At 51.6% G+C, this 19,465-nt stretch overlaps 1 protein-coding gene across 2 annotated transcripts in view; it reads left to right on the top strand.

Moving 5' to 3' along the window:
• Positions 1–19,465, top strand: part of Ergic1 (endoplasmic reticulum-golgi intermediate compartment 1) — a 105,019-nt gene that overhangs the window by 74,872 nt on the left and 10,682 nt on the right. For both annotated transcript variants that reach the window (XM_057776413.1, XM_057776414.1), the window contains exons 5-9: positions 1,203–1,327; positions 6,474–6,578; positions 8,601–8,661; positions 11,352–11,452; positions 14,670–14,792. In XM_057776413.1, the coding sequence (XP_057632396.1) occupies positions 1,203–1,327; positions 6,474–6,578; positions 8,601–8,661; positions 11,352–11,452; positions 14,670–14,792 (515 nt within the window). The remainder of the gene's footprint in view (positions 1–1,202; positions 1,328–6,473; positions 6,579–8,600; positions 8,662–11,351; positions 11,453–14,669; positions 14,793–19,465) is intronic.

Genomic DNA, 19,465 nt, shown 5'->3' with positions numbered 1-19,465 from the left:
CTGGCAATACTTCCCCTACGCCCACTGAGGAACGCAGCTGTTCCCATTTTCTCTCTATGCCTGGTTGTCTTTAAAATAGCTTACTTTAAGAGATCTATTCTTTCTCTGTTCCTTTGGTGTGCCTGCCAGGAAGCTCGCTACATTCCCAAGGTGGACAAAAGCCTCTCTCCCTGTGCACACTGGGACCACAGTAGAGAAGCCTGCTCATTGTTAGAGTGCAAAGCTGAGCCACAGTGAGGCTACAGAGCCATGCTGGAGTCAAGACTGGCATTGGGGGCCACAGACCTCCCATGGGTGAACTAAAGAACCTCATTTACCTGGAGGGTATAGCCTGACTCTTCCCATGATGCCACTCTGGTGCTGGGACTTGGTAGCTACAGACACTGAGTAAAGGAAGGTATGAATGCGAGAGAGAGAGAGCGACAGAGAGAGAGAGAGAGAGAGAGAGAGAGAGAGAGAACCCCAGGTGCGGCAAGTGCTGGCACTGATGAAGCACTTGGCACATGCTACCAGTCAGACCCTGTGCTGAGTGTCTGCCATGCCTGTTAACTCTGGTCCACATACCCTTCCACCGAAAGGTCATTTTTTTTCTCGAGACAGGGTTTCTCTGTAGCTTTGGAGCCTATCCTGGAACTCGCTCTGTAGACCAGGCTGGTCTCGACCTCCCAGAGATCTGCCTGTCTCTGTCTCCCATGCGTTGGAATTAAAGGCTTGTGCCACCACCGCCCAGTTGAAAGTTCAATTTTTAGCACCTCATATTTTAGAAAGATAAACTGAGGCATTGAGGGTAATGAGTTCCTGAGTCATGTCACAGTGAGGACCCAGTGAGGATCCAGGGGGCGGACCGAGTGGCAGACCCCTGTGGCGCCTCTTATCCCACAGCATTCCTTTGGCCTTGCATGTAGCCCAGTCACCAAGAACCCTGTATCCTTGGCTGTTCTAGCCCCTGCTTCCTCCTAGCTCTTCCTCTCTCATCGCTAGCCTCAGGCAGAGGTAGAGACGCTGTGACTTGGGGTGGGGGCTGTTTTGGATGCTGCTCCCTCTGAGCCAAGCAGCCACTTTCTCCTCTGCTGGCTGCCATTCTGTGTAGCCTTGGGTTACCTGGGCGTTGTGTTCATGGAGGGCTAACCGGGGCTTCTGCAAAAATAGGCTGGTCCCCGCTCTAGGTGGGGGTGGGTGACTGCTCTCTTTGGCCCCCACAGTGGTCGGGCTTGACATCCAAGATGAGATGGGCAGGCATGAAGTGGGCCACATCGACAACTCCATGAAGATCCCGCTGAACAATGGAGCAGGCTGCCGCTTCGAGGGCCAGTTCAGCATCAACAAGGTACGGAGACCCTGCCTGGGTCCTTTTCCTGTTCCCTACCCACTTGACCCCAGCAGAACCCCTAGCAAGCTGAGAATCAGCACACGACTGTCTGATAATTCTCTCTGAGACTGGGTAGGCTTTGGACTCCCTGGGATTTCAGGCCCCTGATGGTGCACCTTGCTGGAGTGGAGGAAATGAAGGGAGGTGAGAAGACCTGCCTTCAAGTCCCAGTTTGTGCTCCTCTCCATCAAGCAGTGGCCCAAAGGCCACCTGAGGTTATAGCTGTGATGGCAGTAATGACACAGTGGCATCGTCACCCATGTCACAAAGCTCACATTGGGTAAATGAGTAAACACCCACCGTTCATTCCAGGTTCGTTAACATGCACCTTATATTGGAGACATAACAGATGAGGTGCCAGGGCAGGTGGCAATAAAACAGCAGCCACCACTGCCCGACACCTTCCCGTCAGCCCAGTAGATAGTTCCCTTGGTGTGGGTTACCTGGGAGTGGGGGAAATCAAGAGCTGAAGCTGTGACCTGGGGGTGGCACAGAAAGCACCCATGGCCCCCAAAGACCCTGCTAAGTTCCTGCTTCCACAGCTGTTTTGCATCTGAGAAACCTTGGGAAAGAGGTTCTGTGGGAGGGGCTGGGAGTCCGTTCCTCGATTCTGATATGGTTGATTCCCAGCGAGTATCTCTAGGGAAATGTTAAGCCGGAATTTGGAGACATGTTTCTGAGGTTGAAGGAGAGAGTTTTGGGCAACAGGCCTTCCTGTGGGAGTCAGCGTCAGCAATGAACTGTGATGTGGGAAGTCATAGGTTTAGGTTGGGGACACTCTGAGCGGGCACCCCCAACAGCATTGCCTTGGGAGTATGAGGGAGGCAGAACTGTAGGCTCTACATCCGACCTCCTGAATCCCACGACTCCTGCCACCAAGCTCTAAGGACCACAAGGCCTCCCAGAAGAGAGTAGAGTATAAAGCCTTGTTATAAACCCGGGGTCCACAGAAACCTGAAAGAGTACAGATTTATCTGCAGACACCCCAAAGACTGTCGATTAAGTCCCATCTTTCTTTTTACTAAGCTAATTTAGCATTTCCTATGGCTGTTAATACAATCCAAATAACCAAGGCACTGCTGGTTACACCCGTGACTTTGTTACCCGAAGCTGCTGCCATTCTAGTACAGCTGTAAAGAACTTCAAGGCACGGTACACACGCTGCCACTCTGAGAATGACAGCAGCCGACGCCCAGGAAACTCCTTGACAAAAACCACATCACTTTGATATCTAGTCAATGAAGCAGGGGCTGCGTTGGGGAAGGGGTGATCCCCCTGTGGTGGGGCTGTGGGGTGCCTGCTGGTGGTAGTTGAAGATTCCCAGGCACGTCTGCATGTGTACTCACTTCCCAGTTGTGACATGTGGTCACCTGCATTTGACCATGCACACTCCTGACAACTCCGATGTCACACTACCTCCCTCTTGGCAGACACGTCCTCCGCTTCCTTGCGTGAGCTGCGTCATGGATCCCAGCTGGCTCTGGGTGGATCAGAATTTGCCTCTCAAATCAGACCAACCACCTTCGTTTTAAAAAAGCCTGACTGGTGTCCTGGCTAAGGAAACTGGGTGTTTTAGTGTATCAAACTCTGGTTCCCTCATCTGTAAGGAGGCAGGGTTATTATCTACCTCACATGACTGAATCAGATGTATAAATGTTTCACGATATGACTGGTCGGGCATGGGCAACCTTTCCTCCCCTACCTTGTAACCCATCGGTAGGCTGTTGCCCTGCCCTTGTCAGCCTGTTTGATATCACTTTATTACACTTTAGTGTAAGTGTGTTTGTACACTATACATGAACGGCAGACATGCAAGAAACTGGACCTCTCTGAGCCAGAGAAAGAGAACGTGATGGCCAGGGCATCTTTGAAAGCACTAACCAGCCTTTGTACTGTGGCCACTGTCCAATTGATTCTTACCTGGCCCTTAACTAAAGCCTAAGAGTCAAGTAGCACTTAAGGGACCGCAGAGGTATGAGCCCAGGCACTCTGGCCACTGGGCCCTGAGCCCTGTCTGTGGCTACTGCTTTTAACATCCGTATTATACATGCTATGACCAGAGTGGCCATGTTCTTCGGGCACAGCCTGGACCACGGTCCACCCAGCCCTTTGGAGAATGTAGGCTCTCGTGACCCTGCCCACTCTCCCTTTCTGGGGTATTGTTCTCTGGAGCTGTGATTAAGACAGTCAGTGTAAGCCAGGCAGTGGTGGTGGTACATGCCACCAGTACTCAGGAGGCAGAGGCAAGGGGATCTCTGAGTTTGAGGCCAGCATGGTCTACATAACAAGTTTCAGGCCATCCAGGGCTAAGCAGAGGAACTCTATCTCAAAACCTCCCCTTCCCCCCAAAAAAATTAAATAAAAGGCCAGTGTGACAGCCTGCCATGAGGACAAGGAGGGCAGCTGTCCCTCCCTGGTCTCCCATTGCTAGACATAGGCTTGTCCCCTTTATAGACCCTCTGTAGACATGGCCTCTTTATCTACCCATCAGCAAGTCCACCAACAGCCAGATGCCAGAGTTCACCTGCAGGTGTCCTGGCAGCCCCCATCAACTCAGGCGAGCCTGCCCCGGAGCCCTGCTAATCATGGCTGCCCCGGGAAGAGGGGCTCTGGCTCCAGCTATATATTTTTAAAATCCATCTGAGACAGTGACGTAGGTGCCCAAGTCACAGGTTCTAAAAGCGTCATTTTCTGTTTCTTCGTCTCAGTGTGTGCTTGTGTGACTCAGACCCCTGTGATGGATTCGGTGAAGAGTGGAGCGGGTTACTGAGTCACAGCCTGGAGGACTGGCAGCGGGTGGCAGATATCCAGGAGCCAGCGTTCTCCACTCTCTTAACCCTGGGGGCAGAGACCCCAAACCCAAGGCTGTCTGTCTGGGCCTCGCCTGGCCTGGCCCACCGCCCAGAGAATCTGACGGGACACTGTCAGTCTCAGGAGTTCTGATGATATCACGTAAAAGGGCTTTTTTATTTCCTGGTGCTGGAATGGATCCCAAGGCCTCGTGTATATGAGGCAAGGTGCTCTTCCTGACGTAGGCACCTAGCCACATCTCTCCTGAGCTGTGCCCTAGCCCTGTGCAGGTTTTGTGATGGAAATAAACCCAGGTATTACTTATGCTGTGAAAGGAAGCGTGAAATTGCCCTCAGGAGCAGCGGCTTTTCCTTGCCCCGTTGCTCGCCCTTCCAGGGCCCCAAGGCTGTGAGTCCTGAAGCATGTTCATCCCACGTGCCTGTGCACTTCTGTCGTTCACAAAACCTCTGTGGTCGTCATCCTACTTTCTGATGGGGAAACTGAGGCACAGAGTGACAATCGGCAAGAGCCCAAGAGCCATGAGTGGAGAGCTGCTTCTTCTGTGCCTCTAAGGCAGGCCAGTCACATGCCGGGAAATAGCCATGTTTCTCACTCCCTGGCAGCTGGACTAACAAAGACCCTGGGTCTCTCCAGTGTGGCAGTTGGGATTTTACATAAATGGCCTCATCTCCCCTGCTTTCTCTGCCTGCAGCTGCCCTCTCTGACCCTGTTCTGTTCAAGGATTTTCTATCAGGCGTGCCTGCTGCTTGCTCCTGCTGTCTCTGCTGTGAGACCTTTCCCTGTCTTCCTGAGAAATGCAGGCTGTAGAACCTCTGCACAAGGGAGTCCTTTCTCCTGGGAAGCCCTCCCTGAACATATAACCGAAACAGAGCTGGGGGCTCTCCTCAGCCTGAGCACTGGGCTAAGGGAGGTGGGGAAGCTTAATGGGCAAGCATTCCAGGAAGAAGTGGCGGACACAAAGGCCCCAGGGTGGACTGTACAGGACACTGTTCCCAGTGCCATAGGGAAGTGGCTGAGGGGTGGTGAGCAGAGGAGAGAGTGGCACTGATAAGGCATAGAGGTAGGCCTGAGTGTGTGGCCGGTAACCAGATACGTCACTGGAGCACCTGGGCTCAACTGGGTCACTCAGTTTGTGCATTGCCGTAGTGAAGTACTGAGGCAATAATGGATAAAGAAATGATATTTATTCAGCCCTAGCGGGTGAAAGCTTAGGCTCAGGAGCCCATCAGTTGACCTGTGATGAAGTCCTCTCAGTGGATGTCACAGTGACGGACACGTGACAGAAAGGATCCTAAAGGAAGGATGCTGTGGTAGGACAGGAAGCCCGAGAGAGGACAGGCCACCTTTGCTCTTTCAAAACCCAAACCTAGGTGCCACGAGAAGCCTTCTGAGCTCAGTGTCCCTTAGCGGCCTAAGGATCACCACAGCAACTGGGCCCCACATCTTAGAGGTCCTGCTTCAATGCTCATGGCCGCCGTGAGGCCACACCTCCAGCACATGAACTTTTGTGTAACAAACCACCTTAAAGAACAGGCTCACTAGGCTGGCTGGAGAGATGCTCTTTAAGAGCATTGCCTGCTCTTCCAAAGGTCATGAGTTCAATTCCCAGCAACCACATGGTAGCTCACAACCATCTGTAATGAGGTTTGGTGCCCTCTTCTGGCCTACAGAGGCACAGATAGAATATTGTATACATAATAAATAAAAAGAATTACTTTAAAAAAAAAAAAAGAACAGGCTCACTGTTAGAAACCTGGGGAACGGTCTGTGTAGGGAGAAGCAAGGGTGAGCAGACACTGGGAACCAGGATAGAAGCTACTCTAAGGTCCTCCGAGGGGATCTCAGAAGGCTGTCAAGGCCACTGAAGTCAGTCTCTAGGGATTCCATGTCTGTGGTGATGAGGTCGACTTAAGTAGATGTGAGCTTGGTTTAGAGTTCGAGGAAGTCACTTGCTGGTTCAGAGTGCACCCCCACCAACTGTTGGGCCAGCAAACCTTGAATCCACAGAGGTGGGTGGGAACTGCTGTCGTTTTGAGTCCAGGCTCTGCCTTGAGCCCACCTGGATACCTCACACGGACTCTTATCTTGGGTTGTCCCTGATGCCTCTTCCGGTAGCGTCTATGAGTGTACCAGTCTTCTTCAAAGTCATACAGTTGGAAATGCTACAAGTCAGAGTCCCAGTCCCAATGTATGTCCTACTCCTGTGTCCCAGTCCATGGAGATCATACAGCCCTTGCAGCCAACCCCCTTGGACAGCCACCCAGATACATGAAACCTGCCTTTCTCCCTCTAGGTCCCTGGCAACTTCCACGTGTCCACGCACAGTGCCACAGCCCAGCCACAGAACCCGGACATGACACATATCATCCACAAACTCTCCTTTGGAGATACACTACAGGTGAGCGGGGGGGCAGGGTGATATGACTGTGAGCTAGTGTACTGGGGTTTCTCCCTAAGGGTCACCCACATAAGGTTCTGTTCACTCGGCTCCTCTTTGTCCTGTCTTATGGGGTGCCACCAACCACACAGCAAACCGAGATGCTCAGGCTCGGAACTGGGACTAGGAGGGAGGTGGACTCTGGGGTTCGGCTCACTCCCCCTCATAGCTGTCTCATTCCATTTTCTGTTGTATCACTGAGCAGCCCAGAATGGGCAGTGTTTAATGAACAGAAGTTTATTTAGTTCACAGCTCTGGAGTCTCCAAAATCAAGAGCATCCTGCCAACATGGTACTATGGAGAGGACATCCCTCTTGTTACATGCAGACATGGCCAGGCCCATGATGTTCATTGACACGAGGCCCAAGGAAGGGAACATCAGACATGTTGCCCTCTGTCTAAAGGCCCATTCTATGCCAAACCCAGCCGTTTGTTTTTATATGAACAGACTCTCAATCAGACTTTTCAGAACAATTAATCAGCATGTGTCTGTGACCCCAGAATGATACATGTAGACATGAAATGCCAAAGGCCTGTGTCACCCAAGATGACTCCTCTCAGCTGGCTAAAAGCCCAAAGGAATCTGTCTGAAGGAGGGGAGCAGGGAACTGGATTTGCCGGAGGAAGGCCTATGCTAGGTTGGTGAAGGGTTTGCTGACAGTTTGAGGCCACTGCCACACCAAACATACATCTATTATGAGGAAGAAGAATCCATGAAGCAAGACTGTAGGCAAGAAGGTGAGGGAGGGGATACAACCTGGGCAAGGAGGACGAGGACCCAGGCTAAGGCAAGGGAGAAGGGAGAAGGCAAGAGGGCAGATTGGGGCTGCATGTAGGCACATAACCAAAGGACCCCAGCTACCCTCTGCTCTACAGGAATTAGAGCCAATTCGTGTCTTCTGTTCACTCAGAAACATCTGTCAGCCACCTACTGTGTGTCAAGTCTTGCACATGTTGGTCAGGCTGAAGGTGGTCCCTACTGGTGTGACTCTTCCAGGGCACACCACAAACACCTCCATCCTCGGGTTTAGGAACCAAGTCTTCACACTTGAGGTCCCCAGGCAGCAGATGGATGTACTGCTGCCCTACCCTGCCCTGCCCATGTGCGGAGAGTGTACTTCTGCTGACTGTCAGCAAGCATCAGCCTCGTGGGGTCAGCCTGAGGGTCATGTCACCCGCCTGCTGCTCCTAAAGCATTCTCTGCAGGAGCCGATCCTCCTACTGCCCTGCTTTCTCTCCCTCCCCTCTTCCCTGGGGTCCCACAGGCCTGTCAGGCCCAGTCTCCAGGCTCAGACCTTTGCAGGACCTGCTTGCTCGGCCCTCATTCACTGGACTTGGTGATGCGCTTCACATACCGGGCACACTTGTTCTGCAGTAGATAGGCCTGGTGTCATCCTTGAAGGAGAAAGGGAATCTTACCCCACTTCTCCAGCAGTCCCTACCTAGGGACAGTCTGATTTCTGCCATGTGGGTGTGTCTCTTCTTAACTCTTGTATGTTACCTACAGCTGACACAGTGGGAGACCACAACTCTGCACCCCTAAACTGGTTCTTCTCAGGACCTTTCAGAGGGCTGGAAGGGTCATGGAAGGAGTGTGACACAAGATGACCCTTTATCTGGGTTTCCTCTGCAGATTCTTAGGGACACTTTGGCTCAATTGTCAGCTCAGATGTTTGACAAGTTGGGGAGCTGCTCCAAGCCTTGCTTTGCTAGTCTGTAGAGAGGGCTAAGAGGTCTATTTTTAAGTGACAATAAATGAGTTGACACCAAGTGGCCAGGACAGAATAGGTGTTTAAAGTGGCAAGCATGCTACTGCCTACTATGTGGCCTGCACTGTCTCTTATTCCCCAGACCTTTGTAGGAGCCAGTCCCTGCTGCACCGTCTTTCGTGACCAGATGGCCCCTGGCCAGTCCCCACCGACAAGGCTAGGCTTGGAGGTGGCAGTCTTTAGGGACCGTCTCTCACTCTCTGCTTCTCTGCAGGTCCAGAATGTTCACGGAGCTTTCAATGCTCTTGGTGGAGCAGACAGACTCACCTCCAACCGTAAGTATCCCAGCATAGAGCAACCCTCTCCCCCAGGAGTCCTCTCTCACAGTGGGAACACAGTAGCCAGAGGGGCAGGAGGGTTGGTTAGTCAGTTGCTTGCTGCAAACCGAAGTCATAGCCTCAAACCGTTCCTTTCCCACAGCTGCCCTGTCTTACAGGAGGGAAGAGGGCAGCCTGTCCCTAGGGAAGCAGATCGAGGCCCTGGAATATCTCTAAGCTCTGACACCAGCTGCTGCCGCTGTTATTAACCACTGCTTTGCCATTGTCCTGAGTGGAGGTAGTCACCTGGCTCCCATAGAGTGATGGCAGAACCAGAATCCACTCTAAGGGAACCAGCTCCATAGGGGGCCAGTAGGGAAACAAGCTGGCTCCTCCCCTCCCATTCCCTTCCCCATCTCCTGACCAAACCCCTCCTATCTATTGGCTCCTTCCAGAGTTTCAGAGAGCGCTGTATCCCTACTCAGGGCCACAGAGTGCACACACATACACACATATGTGTCCACTTTTATACATGCCCATGTGTACGAGTGTGCATGCACACACACAGTAAGCTAAGAAACGTCCCCTGGGCCACTTTGAAGAACCATATTAGGGGGCTAGAGAGATGGCTCAGCAGTTAAGAGCATTGCCTGCTCTTCCAGAGGTCCTGAGTTCAATCCCCAGCAACCACATGGTGGCCCACAACCATCTGTAATGAGGTCTGGTGCCCTCTTCTGTCTAACTGTATACATAATAAATAAATAGTTTTTAAAGAGAACCATATTAGTATCACTCCTAGTGTGTGGTAGGGGCCTGCATCCTGGAGTGTGGCAGCTGCTAGCCATAATGCTTCATGACCGTTTGGCAGTCAGACATCAGATGCACGTTGCTCAGGCACAGTACCAAGTTCTAGAGACCAGGAGGTGAACAGGAGAAGCAAACAGTCCATCGGCTTCCATTCTGTGTTGTTGACTTGGAAAGATGTTCATGATACCTGGTCCTTGAGGCAAAGTCCCAGTGTGATTCCATGACAATCTGGCATGTTATACATCAGTGGGAATGTGAACTGGTCTTCTGTACACAGTACACATAAGGGCGGCTTTCGTGTGTGTGTGTGTGTGTGTGTGTGTGTGACTGCCTTTGTCTTGTACAAATAACAAAAAATATTTCAGGTGTGTTTTTTGCTAAAGCATTCATTTCTTCACACTTTATTCCTGGGTAATGGAAATTTGAGACATGTACTTCAAGGTGGTCTTTGGCCTCCTGGTTTAATTATGGATACTGAGCCCATTATATGGGTGTCTCTGAGGGTGAGAATCAGGGTCTGCCTTTGACACCAGGTTCCCTAGCTCACAACCCTGAGAGCCATCACAGGCATGAAAAAGAGCTTAAAGGCTAGGGAACTTTTCTCCAAGTTTTCTGGGGTATCAACTTGATTCCAGAAGTGCTGCCCTTTCCTGGGGAGACGTCAGGGTCAGAAGGAGGCAGGGAGTGAGCTTGTCAGGTCTGAAAGGTTCTCCATGCCCACCAGCCCCCCTACATGCGAGACTGAAGATAGGACTGACTTGTGGCGGGTGACCAGCATTAGGGCCCAGGAGACTCAGTTTCCATGTAATTTTAGCTCCGTGGTTCCAAGCTCAAGGTTCTAGAAGGAACGAGAAGAAGGACAGACATTGGGCCTCTATTGGCGTCCCAAGGTCTGCAGGGCTCAGTCCTTGCCCGGGAAGGCTGAGGCAGCTCTTGTTCCGGTTACCTCATGCCCGGGGAGGCAGCTCTGGTGTCAGTTACCTCATGCTTATCAGCAGCTGATTGATCCATTCTCCATTCATGCCTTTGTCCAGTCATCCTTCTGTCCATTCATTCGTTCAGCAAGATTTGCCGCTGTCCACTCAGTACCAGGCTCTGTGTAGGATTTGGGGGGCAGGGATATCAGGCTCAGGTCTGTCCTCAGCATCTCCCCATCCAGGCTGGAGGAGAGGAGAGAGCTGGGTGAAGGGTTATGTTGAAGTATTGCAGGGCTGGATGGTCAGATGTTTATTGATAAAGAAAAGAGAAACTGATCAGATTTTTTTTTTTTTTTAATTTTCGCAATGCTAGGACTGCAGCCAATGCCACGTGTACTGAGCACATCCCCCATCCTCAGGGATTGATCAGTTCTTACATAGTTCTTTCTGGAATATTCTTTTTGTTTTTCTTTCTGAAACCCAGAGCCCAATTTATTTTCAGAACAAAAGCATGCAGACAGTACCCATAATGAAATGGGGTCTTTCTCGAACCCCACCTTTCCCCCTGGAGAGTTTCGTGGGGGTTGGGAGTGGTGAGGAGTGCTGTCCTGCTGGTCTCTCTCTAGTCTAGGTAAAGGGATATTTGAAGCTGCTCCATTTCCTGGAGCTCTTTCTAGATAATTCTGTGTGGTCACACGTTAAAGAGAACGTGTCCCGTGGCCCCATGCTGATTCACGGCTTGGCTCTGGAGATAATGCCTTCTCAGCACCCTTTTTTAATGGTTGCCCCATTTCTGAATATTACATGTTATGTAATACAGATGCAAAGATCCCAGCAAATGGAATTAAATGCTCAGGCCGTGGCATTCCAGAGAAGAGGGAAGAGCTCTCTGCAATGCCAGCAGGACTTCAGCTTGGAATGGCATGCGGGGCCGCCTGCCTGGCAGTGCCCAGCCCGTTTCATCTTGTTTTGTACTCCCTGCAGCCCTGGCCTCCCATGACTACATCTTGAAGATTGTGCCCACTGTATACGAGGACAAGAGTGGCAAGCAACGTTACTCCTACCAGTACACAGTGGCCAACAAGGTTAGTGGGCTGTAAATGGACTGAGCATTGCAATTGCGCCCTCTGCTGGCTGAGAGAAGAGGCAATGCCCCCGTGCATTCTGCTGAAAGGAGTATGGTGGGATTGGGGGACAGGTAGTCCTACCAGGCTCGTTCTCTAGTCTAGGTAAAGATGAAATACTCAGTCCTTGCCATTGTGGTGGCCTTAGTGTCCAGGGGAGAAGCTCTAACAAGGAGATAAGAAGTGATATGTTTGAAACAGCAGTCAGAGGACTGTCCCTCCATGTCCCGGGTCTGGCATCTTCTTTCTGGTCCTGGATTTTTCAGGTGCCTGTTGATCAGCACATGGCAGATGCTCTGGCTCAGCCAGGGAACCATATCAAGGTGGCTGTGGCTGTTCCAGGACCCTAGCACTACAAGAGACAGACAGATCTAATGGGAAGCAGAGGGACATCAGAGTCAAGGAAATGAGATGACCCTGCAGTTAGTGGCTTGGGCCTCTCCAGAAACAGCACTGCCAGTATAACTTAAGCACTTGGAGTAGGGGGAAATCCCTGCCCCAGCCCAGTGGGTGGGTTTCCTGTTTGCCACCAGGACTCTCCTGTTTCCGCTGTTGCAGGGCTACCCAAACCCTAAGTAAATGACGGGTGTTTAGCTCAATTGACTGTGATCATGATTGGGGTGAGCACTATCATGTATCAAGTACTCAGGAGCTAGACACCCCCCCCCCCAGCTCCCTGCCTCCATCACCAATTTCTTTGTGTGTGTTTTCTCTTCTTCTTCTTCTTCTTCTTCTTCTTCTTCTTCTTCTTCTTCTTCTTCTTCTTCTTCTTCTTCTTCTTCTTCCTCCTCCTCTTCCTTCCTCCTCCTTCTTCTTCCTCCTCCTCCTTCTTCCTCTCTCTCTCTCTCTCTCTCTCTCTCTCTCTCTCTCTCTCTCTCTCTCTTTCCTTTTTTTCCAAGACAGGGTTTCTCTGTGTAGCCCTGGCTGTCCTGGAACTCAGTCAGTAGACCAGGCTGTATTTGAACTCACAGAGATCTGCCTGTCTCTATTTCCCGAGTGCTTGGATTAAAGTTGTGCCACCACCGCCTTGCTTCTGTCACCATTTTCAGTCACCATGCCTGATAACTGTTGTCCCCATTTTACAGATTTGGTCACCAAGCAACTGAGAGGTAGTCACAGAGCTGTATAGCTGCCACGTCGAGATTAGGATGAGGTTCTCTGGGGCTCTAGAGCCCCCTGACCACTCACACACTCCGTCTGTCACGGGGCTGTCCAGGCTCACCTGCTTGGGAAGGAAGCTTGTCCCTCGGCTCTGGTTTGCTCTGATCCATAGCTCTCTCTGGGGAGGCTTTTTTCTTTCGTTCATTATGTCACAGATGGCGTCTAGTGTACTCTCTTCCCTGGCGATGTAACCAAGCCCGAAGACTAGGTAATAATATAAAGAATAGAAGTGGATTTATCTCATGGAACCGGAGAAGTCAAAGCTATTGTCCCCAGCCTGTGCTGAGCCTTTTTGCTGTATCATCACACAGTAGTGGGCAGGGCACGGAGAGACACAAGCACACTAGTTTAGGAGCAAGCATCTTCCTCTTCTCACAGAAGCATTAATGGTGCTGTTGGCACCCCACCCCCATGGCCTCATCCAACTCAATCACCTTCCAAAGGCCTCACCTCCAGTTCCCACCAATGTATGCCTGTGGGTTGAACTACTATGCTTAGCCACTGAACTACAAAAAAAGACTGATGTAAACTCAGATGTGGAAGAGCAGTGCCTAGCGTGCACAAGGCTCTGGGTTCAACCCCCAGCACGGCAACAAACAAATCGTAGGGCTCTGAGGAGGTGGCGCATGTTTAAATCGTTATACTCACTGTAATCCCCCAGTGCCGCCACATCTGAGCAGGGAGCATGGGCGGGGCTCTGGACCACACTGCCCCGTCCCAGCCCAGTCATTCCTGTATACTTGTTTATAATATGTCCCCGGTAGTTACTTCACAAGATCGCTGTCAGATGAGGCAGTATTTTCAGAACTCTGCCTGCAAAGGCGACTTGGGTCATTGGTGCCGACGGCTGCTATTTTTCATCCTGTTTCTCACCCCTCAGCTCTGGGCTGCGACCCAGACAGTCGCCCTGCTTTCTCAGCTCACCCCTGGGAAGGCAGAGTTTTCTCTGCCCTGAGCTGCTGCCCTCAAGGCTTTGGCAAGGGGCCGATGGCTGGAACAGCTTGCCCAGCATTCTCCGTGGCTTTGGCCCCAGCCTGTCCTATGAATGGAAGTGGCTGTGCAGTGGAAGGTTAGGACTCAGTGGGGTCCACGGGATCATCAGCCCAGCTGCTCAAGACCAGCTCAGGAGACACAAGTGGGGCTTGGGGTAACCATCACCCATCTCCATTTGTTATAAACAAGAGAGCATGCTCAGAACTCATGCCCCGAAGGGCCCAGACAGGAGATCCTGTGGGTCATCGACTAGGTCCCCAGGGCTGCGGTGAGAAAAACCAAGCCCTTCAGGAGGGCATGAGACTGGTCCAAGATGACCTGTCACTTTCGCTCTGTGGTGGCCGTTTAGTCATTGCTCTGTGTTTTCTTAGACGCCATGGCTGGATGGCCACTTCACTTTCCAGTTCTCTGTGCTGGCCCCACTTTGTGGCCAAGCTCAAGCCAACGTGGCCTTTGTCCTCATCACACTCACGCATCAGGCAGGATGTCTTCTGAGCTGAGCTGTCAGGTGTGACTTAGAATGTCCCCTCGGTGAGCCTTCCAGATTCGCCTCGGGAGAACTGACAGTTCATTTATGGCCCCATGAGTGCTTGAGTCCCCCCCCCCACACACACACACACGAACACGGTTGGAAGTTAGTGGTACAGTGACATCTGTCTCCTCAAGCCTGGCAGCCTTGATGCCACTGGGGGAGGGGCTTCATCATCCCAGGAATCCCAGAACAGCAGAGGTGCTCAATAGAATAAATGACTAGATTTTATGTGACCAGGTAACCCAAGAAGATGCTCAGACTGGGCATTTCCCAGTCTTACCCTTCAGATGTGCGCTCAGTTCTGGTGCCATTTCTAGGTTAGCTTGGTTCATTTCCTACAGCTGAAGGGATCCAGAATGCCCCACTGTGCTGCCTGTCCTTAGGAGAAGGAATGAGAGGAAGCTTGGACACCCTCCTGCAGTCCCCACCCCCACCCACCTGAGGCTGGCTCTGCTTGTAATTCTCCCATCCCCCTCCTCTTCTCTCCTATAGGAGTATGTTGCCTACAGCCACACGGGCCGCATTATCCCGGCCATCTGGTTCCGCTATGACCTCAGCCCCATCACGGTCAAGTACACAGAAAGGAGGCAACCGCTCTACAGGTTCATCACCACAGTAAGTCGCTAGCCATGCACCTGCCATGGGCTCCCTGGTCTGGGCAGCCCACACCTATTCTTGCTGGAAACAGACAGGGCCTGCAAGGCCCCAGTTGAACTCAGGTGGCATTGACTACCAGACTGGTGAAAGTGTCCCCAGAAGCACGCTGGAACTACTGGCATTTCCCCTAGTTGATATGTGCTGGATGAGGCCACCTAGCACATCTGATGAATAAATCCTATGGCTCTGAGGGGGTGGGGCGTGTTTAAACCATTATACTCACTGTAACCCCACAGTGCTGCCACATCTGAGCAGGAAGCATGGGCGGGGCTCTGGACCGCACTGTCCCATCCCAGCCCAGTCCCCATTCCTGTTTACTTGTTTACAATATGTCCCTGGTAGTTACTTCATGAGATCGCTGTCAGGTGATGCAGTATTTTCAGAACACTCAGCCTGAGATTTCCTAAGGGAAATCTCTGCTGGCTCCAGGGTCTTGGTGATTTTCTCTTTTTGGTGTTGTTTCATGGAAATTATTTTCACCATTTGTTTTTTGTTGGATTTTGTTTTGTTTTATTGGGTTTGCAGTCCTGGCTGTCCTGAAGCAAACTCTATAGACCAGGCTAGCCTCAAACTCACAGCAATCCGCCTGCCTCTGCCTCTGTCTTGAGTGCTAGGACTAAAGGTGTGTGCCACCATCAAAGGCATGCCTCCATGGCGTGCCCTTTACTTCTCTTCACGTCTTCATTCACAGTAGGGCCGTCCTGGCTCCGGCGTGTCCTTTCTTCCTGCCTACTTGCCTTCTTTTGTTTTTCTTTCTCTCCACCTTCTCTTCTGCTCTGGACAACATTAGATTATCAGTTTAGTTTTGCACTGATTATTTCTGTCATGTGGACAGTTTCCTGCATCCAACTCACCACCCTTGTACAGAGCAGGCAGGTCACAGTGCCTGCTCCATCCAAGAAACTCCAGAGGTCTGGGGTAAGCCAGGGTCAGCAGAGGTGACAGACAGGACTGCTCTCTCTACCTGTCAGATTTGGCTACTGAGGCCTAAAGATGCATGTCGTATTGGAAGGCCTTGTGTGGGTGAGTTAGGGTCTTACTGTGTCATCCAGGCTGGCCTGGAACTTGTAGGAATCCTCCTGGGCCCGGGAAACCTCCACATGAGCTTCCGAGTGCCACTTGGCCCAATTTCATACTTTGAATGATAGTTTGAGATCTGGGGTGTGGAATCCTGGCTGGTTCATTTCCTGCTGTAGCGGGCTGGGTCTGTGTTAGTCAGGACTTACAGAACAGACGGGATCTATGCAGCTGACTGAGTGGTGTATCGCATCAGGCCTGGCTGTATCCCGTGACACACTTGGTGAGAAGTGTCTCTCTCCATCTTTTTCAGTCTTTTCGTCTGGCTCTGTCCTGCCTGGCTTTGTTCGCGGACTGAATTTACCAATAGAAGCTCTCTATTTCTCAGGAGTTCCATGCCAAACCCCAGAAAGGACAGTGCTCTCCTTGTCTCAGCTGAGGTCCCATGATGTTTTTCTGTTCTTCTGACTTGGAGGAAGGAATTCTCTGCTTGTCCTGGGCTAGGTCTCGTGCCCTCTCTGGAATCAAAGATTGTGAGTGGTAGCATTCATCAAGACGAAAATCAAGGCTAGGGCTGGGAGAGGGATGAGTGGGTGCTGCAAGGCATGTACGTGGTCAGGGAGGTGTCTGTGACAAGGCCATTGCTTCTAACTGGTGACATAAGAATAATGATCTTGTTCTTGCTACCTCCCGGGCCTCTGAGGCTCAGAGAGCATCATGGAAGGGGAAACTCTACAAATAAAAAGAGCAGGTGGATACAATGTGTGTCATAAGCCTGGGGCTTGCTTGGATAAGCCTCAGAATAGCCTTTTGCCATCCTCTGAACACATAGGAAGCTAAAGCTTCTGTTGAACAAATAGCACCTACATAGAGCTGAAACACCACATGCAGGCTGGAAAGGGCTTGCCACCCATGTGCGGAGGAATGGTCATCAGCCTCTGTATAGAAAGACCTCCATGCCAGCAAGTGGCCAAAGGAGCCAGGCGAGGTCTAAGAACCGCTCTTCCCTGAGCAGACCGGCAAATCCTGCCCCTTTCACTTGGACTTGAAAAAAAAAATGAGACTTAAATGTTAAGAACCATTCAATCCTACCTGCCCGGTGATAGTCAAAGCCTGCCACTCGCCACAAAGATGGAGAAGAGATAAAACTAGGGACCCACACATAGAAGATTTATAAAACTTTTCAACTCCACATCAAGGGATTTGCGAACAAACGCCTTTACCCAAGATCCCCCCAGGCGAGCACATGTTAAGTGCATGTGGGTGTTGGCCTGTCCCTGTCTGTTCCCACTGCAACCCGCGAATGAGCCGGACACTTAGATAGGAGCAGATGTCCTCCATGCTTCCAGGCAGGTGTGGCCTGCTCCTCAGAGGCCCTGGGGGCTCTACTGCCATTGACACACCGCACTGCTAGGCTGAGAAGGCCCCTCCATGGGCCCCAACCCCTAGTTCCCATTTGTTCCTGGGAAGCAGCTGAATCTCTGAGCATCAAAAATCCCTTGGCAAGTGGTTGAGAGATGAAGCAGCTTTGGTTACTTGCCTACGGTTTGCTAGAATTAGTCGTGCCAGGCCTGAGGGAGCCTGGCCCTCCAGGAGCTTCCTGGTGGTGTGGAACATTCATGTCAAAACACTGCTTTGTCATGAGAACCTTGCTCCCGGGTTCCACAGTGGCAGAGAGGAGGCCCTCGTACCTGTTCAGCAAGGCCCGAACATGAAGGAGAGAAGGCTGCCTTGGGAAGGACCTTGTGTGTGCAGAGACACCAGTCCAGCAGTCTTTTGAAGGCCAACTCAGCTCTGTCCTTGGGATGGACTCCCTGCTAGGTCAAGGTGAACCATTGACATTCTAAGAACTGGAGGTTCCACAAGGCCACAGGAACAACCTTCCTCACCCAGTGTGACACACACACACACACACACACACCCGCTTGCTAACCACACTGCTCCATGCAACCTCGTGACATTAGCTTGATTTGTTTTCCGAAGGCCCAAGGCTACCATCTTGGTTGCCGTGGTAACTGTAGGGTCAGCTCATGAGCCAGCTGGCTCCCGGCAGATGGCGTCACTATGAAGCTTCAAAGCCCTTTGTCACGGGGCAGCAGATGCAAGGGTGAGGCTAGACCTCAGACGTGCTGCACAAAGACCCCTGGAGCCTGCAGAGGGTGGGTGGGGCTGAGGCCGAGTGGAGGCACCTGCCACAGGCTGCTCATCCTCTCCTTTTAAAGTCAAACACTTGTGTGTGAAGCGCCACGCTCCAAGTGGATGTCCTCTGGAAATAGCTCCTCAGAGGGGGCCATTGAAGAAGGGCTCAGGCTGGGATGTTGTCATGTGACGGCTTCAGAGGCGAGCAGCTGTGATGGGACTGGAGCGAGGGGCAGAGCTACCAAATGAAGCTTTTTCACATACCTGGTACCTGGCTGATTGTGGGCTCCCCTCAGGGTCAGGTCTTCAGGGAACATGCCCGGTAGTATCCAGTACCAGGCTTCCCAAGGCTCCTCTCTCTGGGTCCTCACAATACCGCATCAAACCTACCCCTCTTGCTCTAGCAGCACATACTTCTGCTAGAAGAATAAGCATTGCATTTGGCTGTGTGCACGTGCCTGGATCTCCCCCTACCCCTCCATATCTGCTCCCTGTGGTTTGCTGAAGCCCATCTTTTGAGATTTAAGGGGGCTGTGGTAACAGATTGAATAACTTGAGGTATCAGATCTCTTTCTATGTATGGTTTATTTTGAGAGCGGGAATACCCAGAAGCCATTAAGTGCCAGATTAGGTTTGGCATGACCAGAGGCTGGTGGTATGCTCCCATTGAACATGATCATGCAGCCCTTTCAACCGAAAAGACACTTAGGGGCCTCGGGATGAGGGCGTTTGGCTGGAGTAAGTCCCACCCCCACCCCATGTTCTTTCCGTTGTCCTCCCCCACACTTTCCTTACCAGGAAAATAACATTCCATGCTTTAGATTGCACTCCACAGTTGTCAGGGCCAGCTATAGCCTCCAGGTGTCATGACTCATCTACCATGGTGGTCCAGCGTCCAGCACAGTGCCTTGCCTGGACTCGGCTGTCCACAGGTGTGTAAAGGACAGCTGTGCAAGAAGTGATGGCAGCTGCCTTTACTCAGCATCTGCTACAGGCAATTTGGTAATTACCCCCTTACCCCTTCCAGGAACCTCAGTAGAGATTCTCCTGTTTCTGTTTTAGATAGGAATTCAGTGAAGGCTTGGAGAGGTAAGGAAACTCCTCCAAGATCATACAGCCAGTGAATGACGAAGCTGGGACTCGACCCCCATGCCTTGTCCCCTTTGTAACATCTCCCCACCAAACAAGGGCTCTCATGAGTGCTCCAACGACAGAGGCCCCAGAAGTCATGAGGTCCTTGGTCTAGGATACTAGCGTTGTTTGACAGTCACTTTTACCTTGGCACTGAGACTCCACAGTTGAAAATAAACTGGCATTACCACCATGCAAGCACACATACAGCCATAAAAAGAAACCAAGTATCTACCCGAGGCTGCATGGCTAACAGTTTCCAAGTTCCCCTGCCCGGACCTGTGTTTGGTTTCCAGCTGCCTTTTGTAGCGAGATGTGAGGAAGTTGATTGGAGACAACCTTCA

The sequence above is a fragment of the Chionomys nivalis genome, chromosome 7 (assembly GCF_950005125.1).
Source record: "Chionomys nivalis chromosome 7, mChiNiv1.1, whole genome shotgun sequence".
Lineage (NCBI taxonomy): Eukaryota > Metazoa > Chordata > Mammalia > Rodentia > Cricetidae > Chionomys > Chionomys nivalis.
This window is presented reverse-complemented; position numbering and strand designations above follow the sequence as displayed.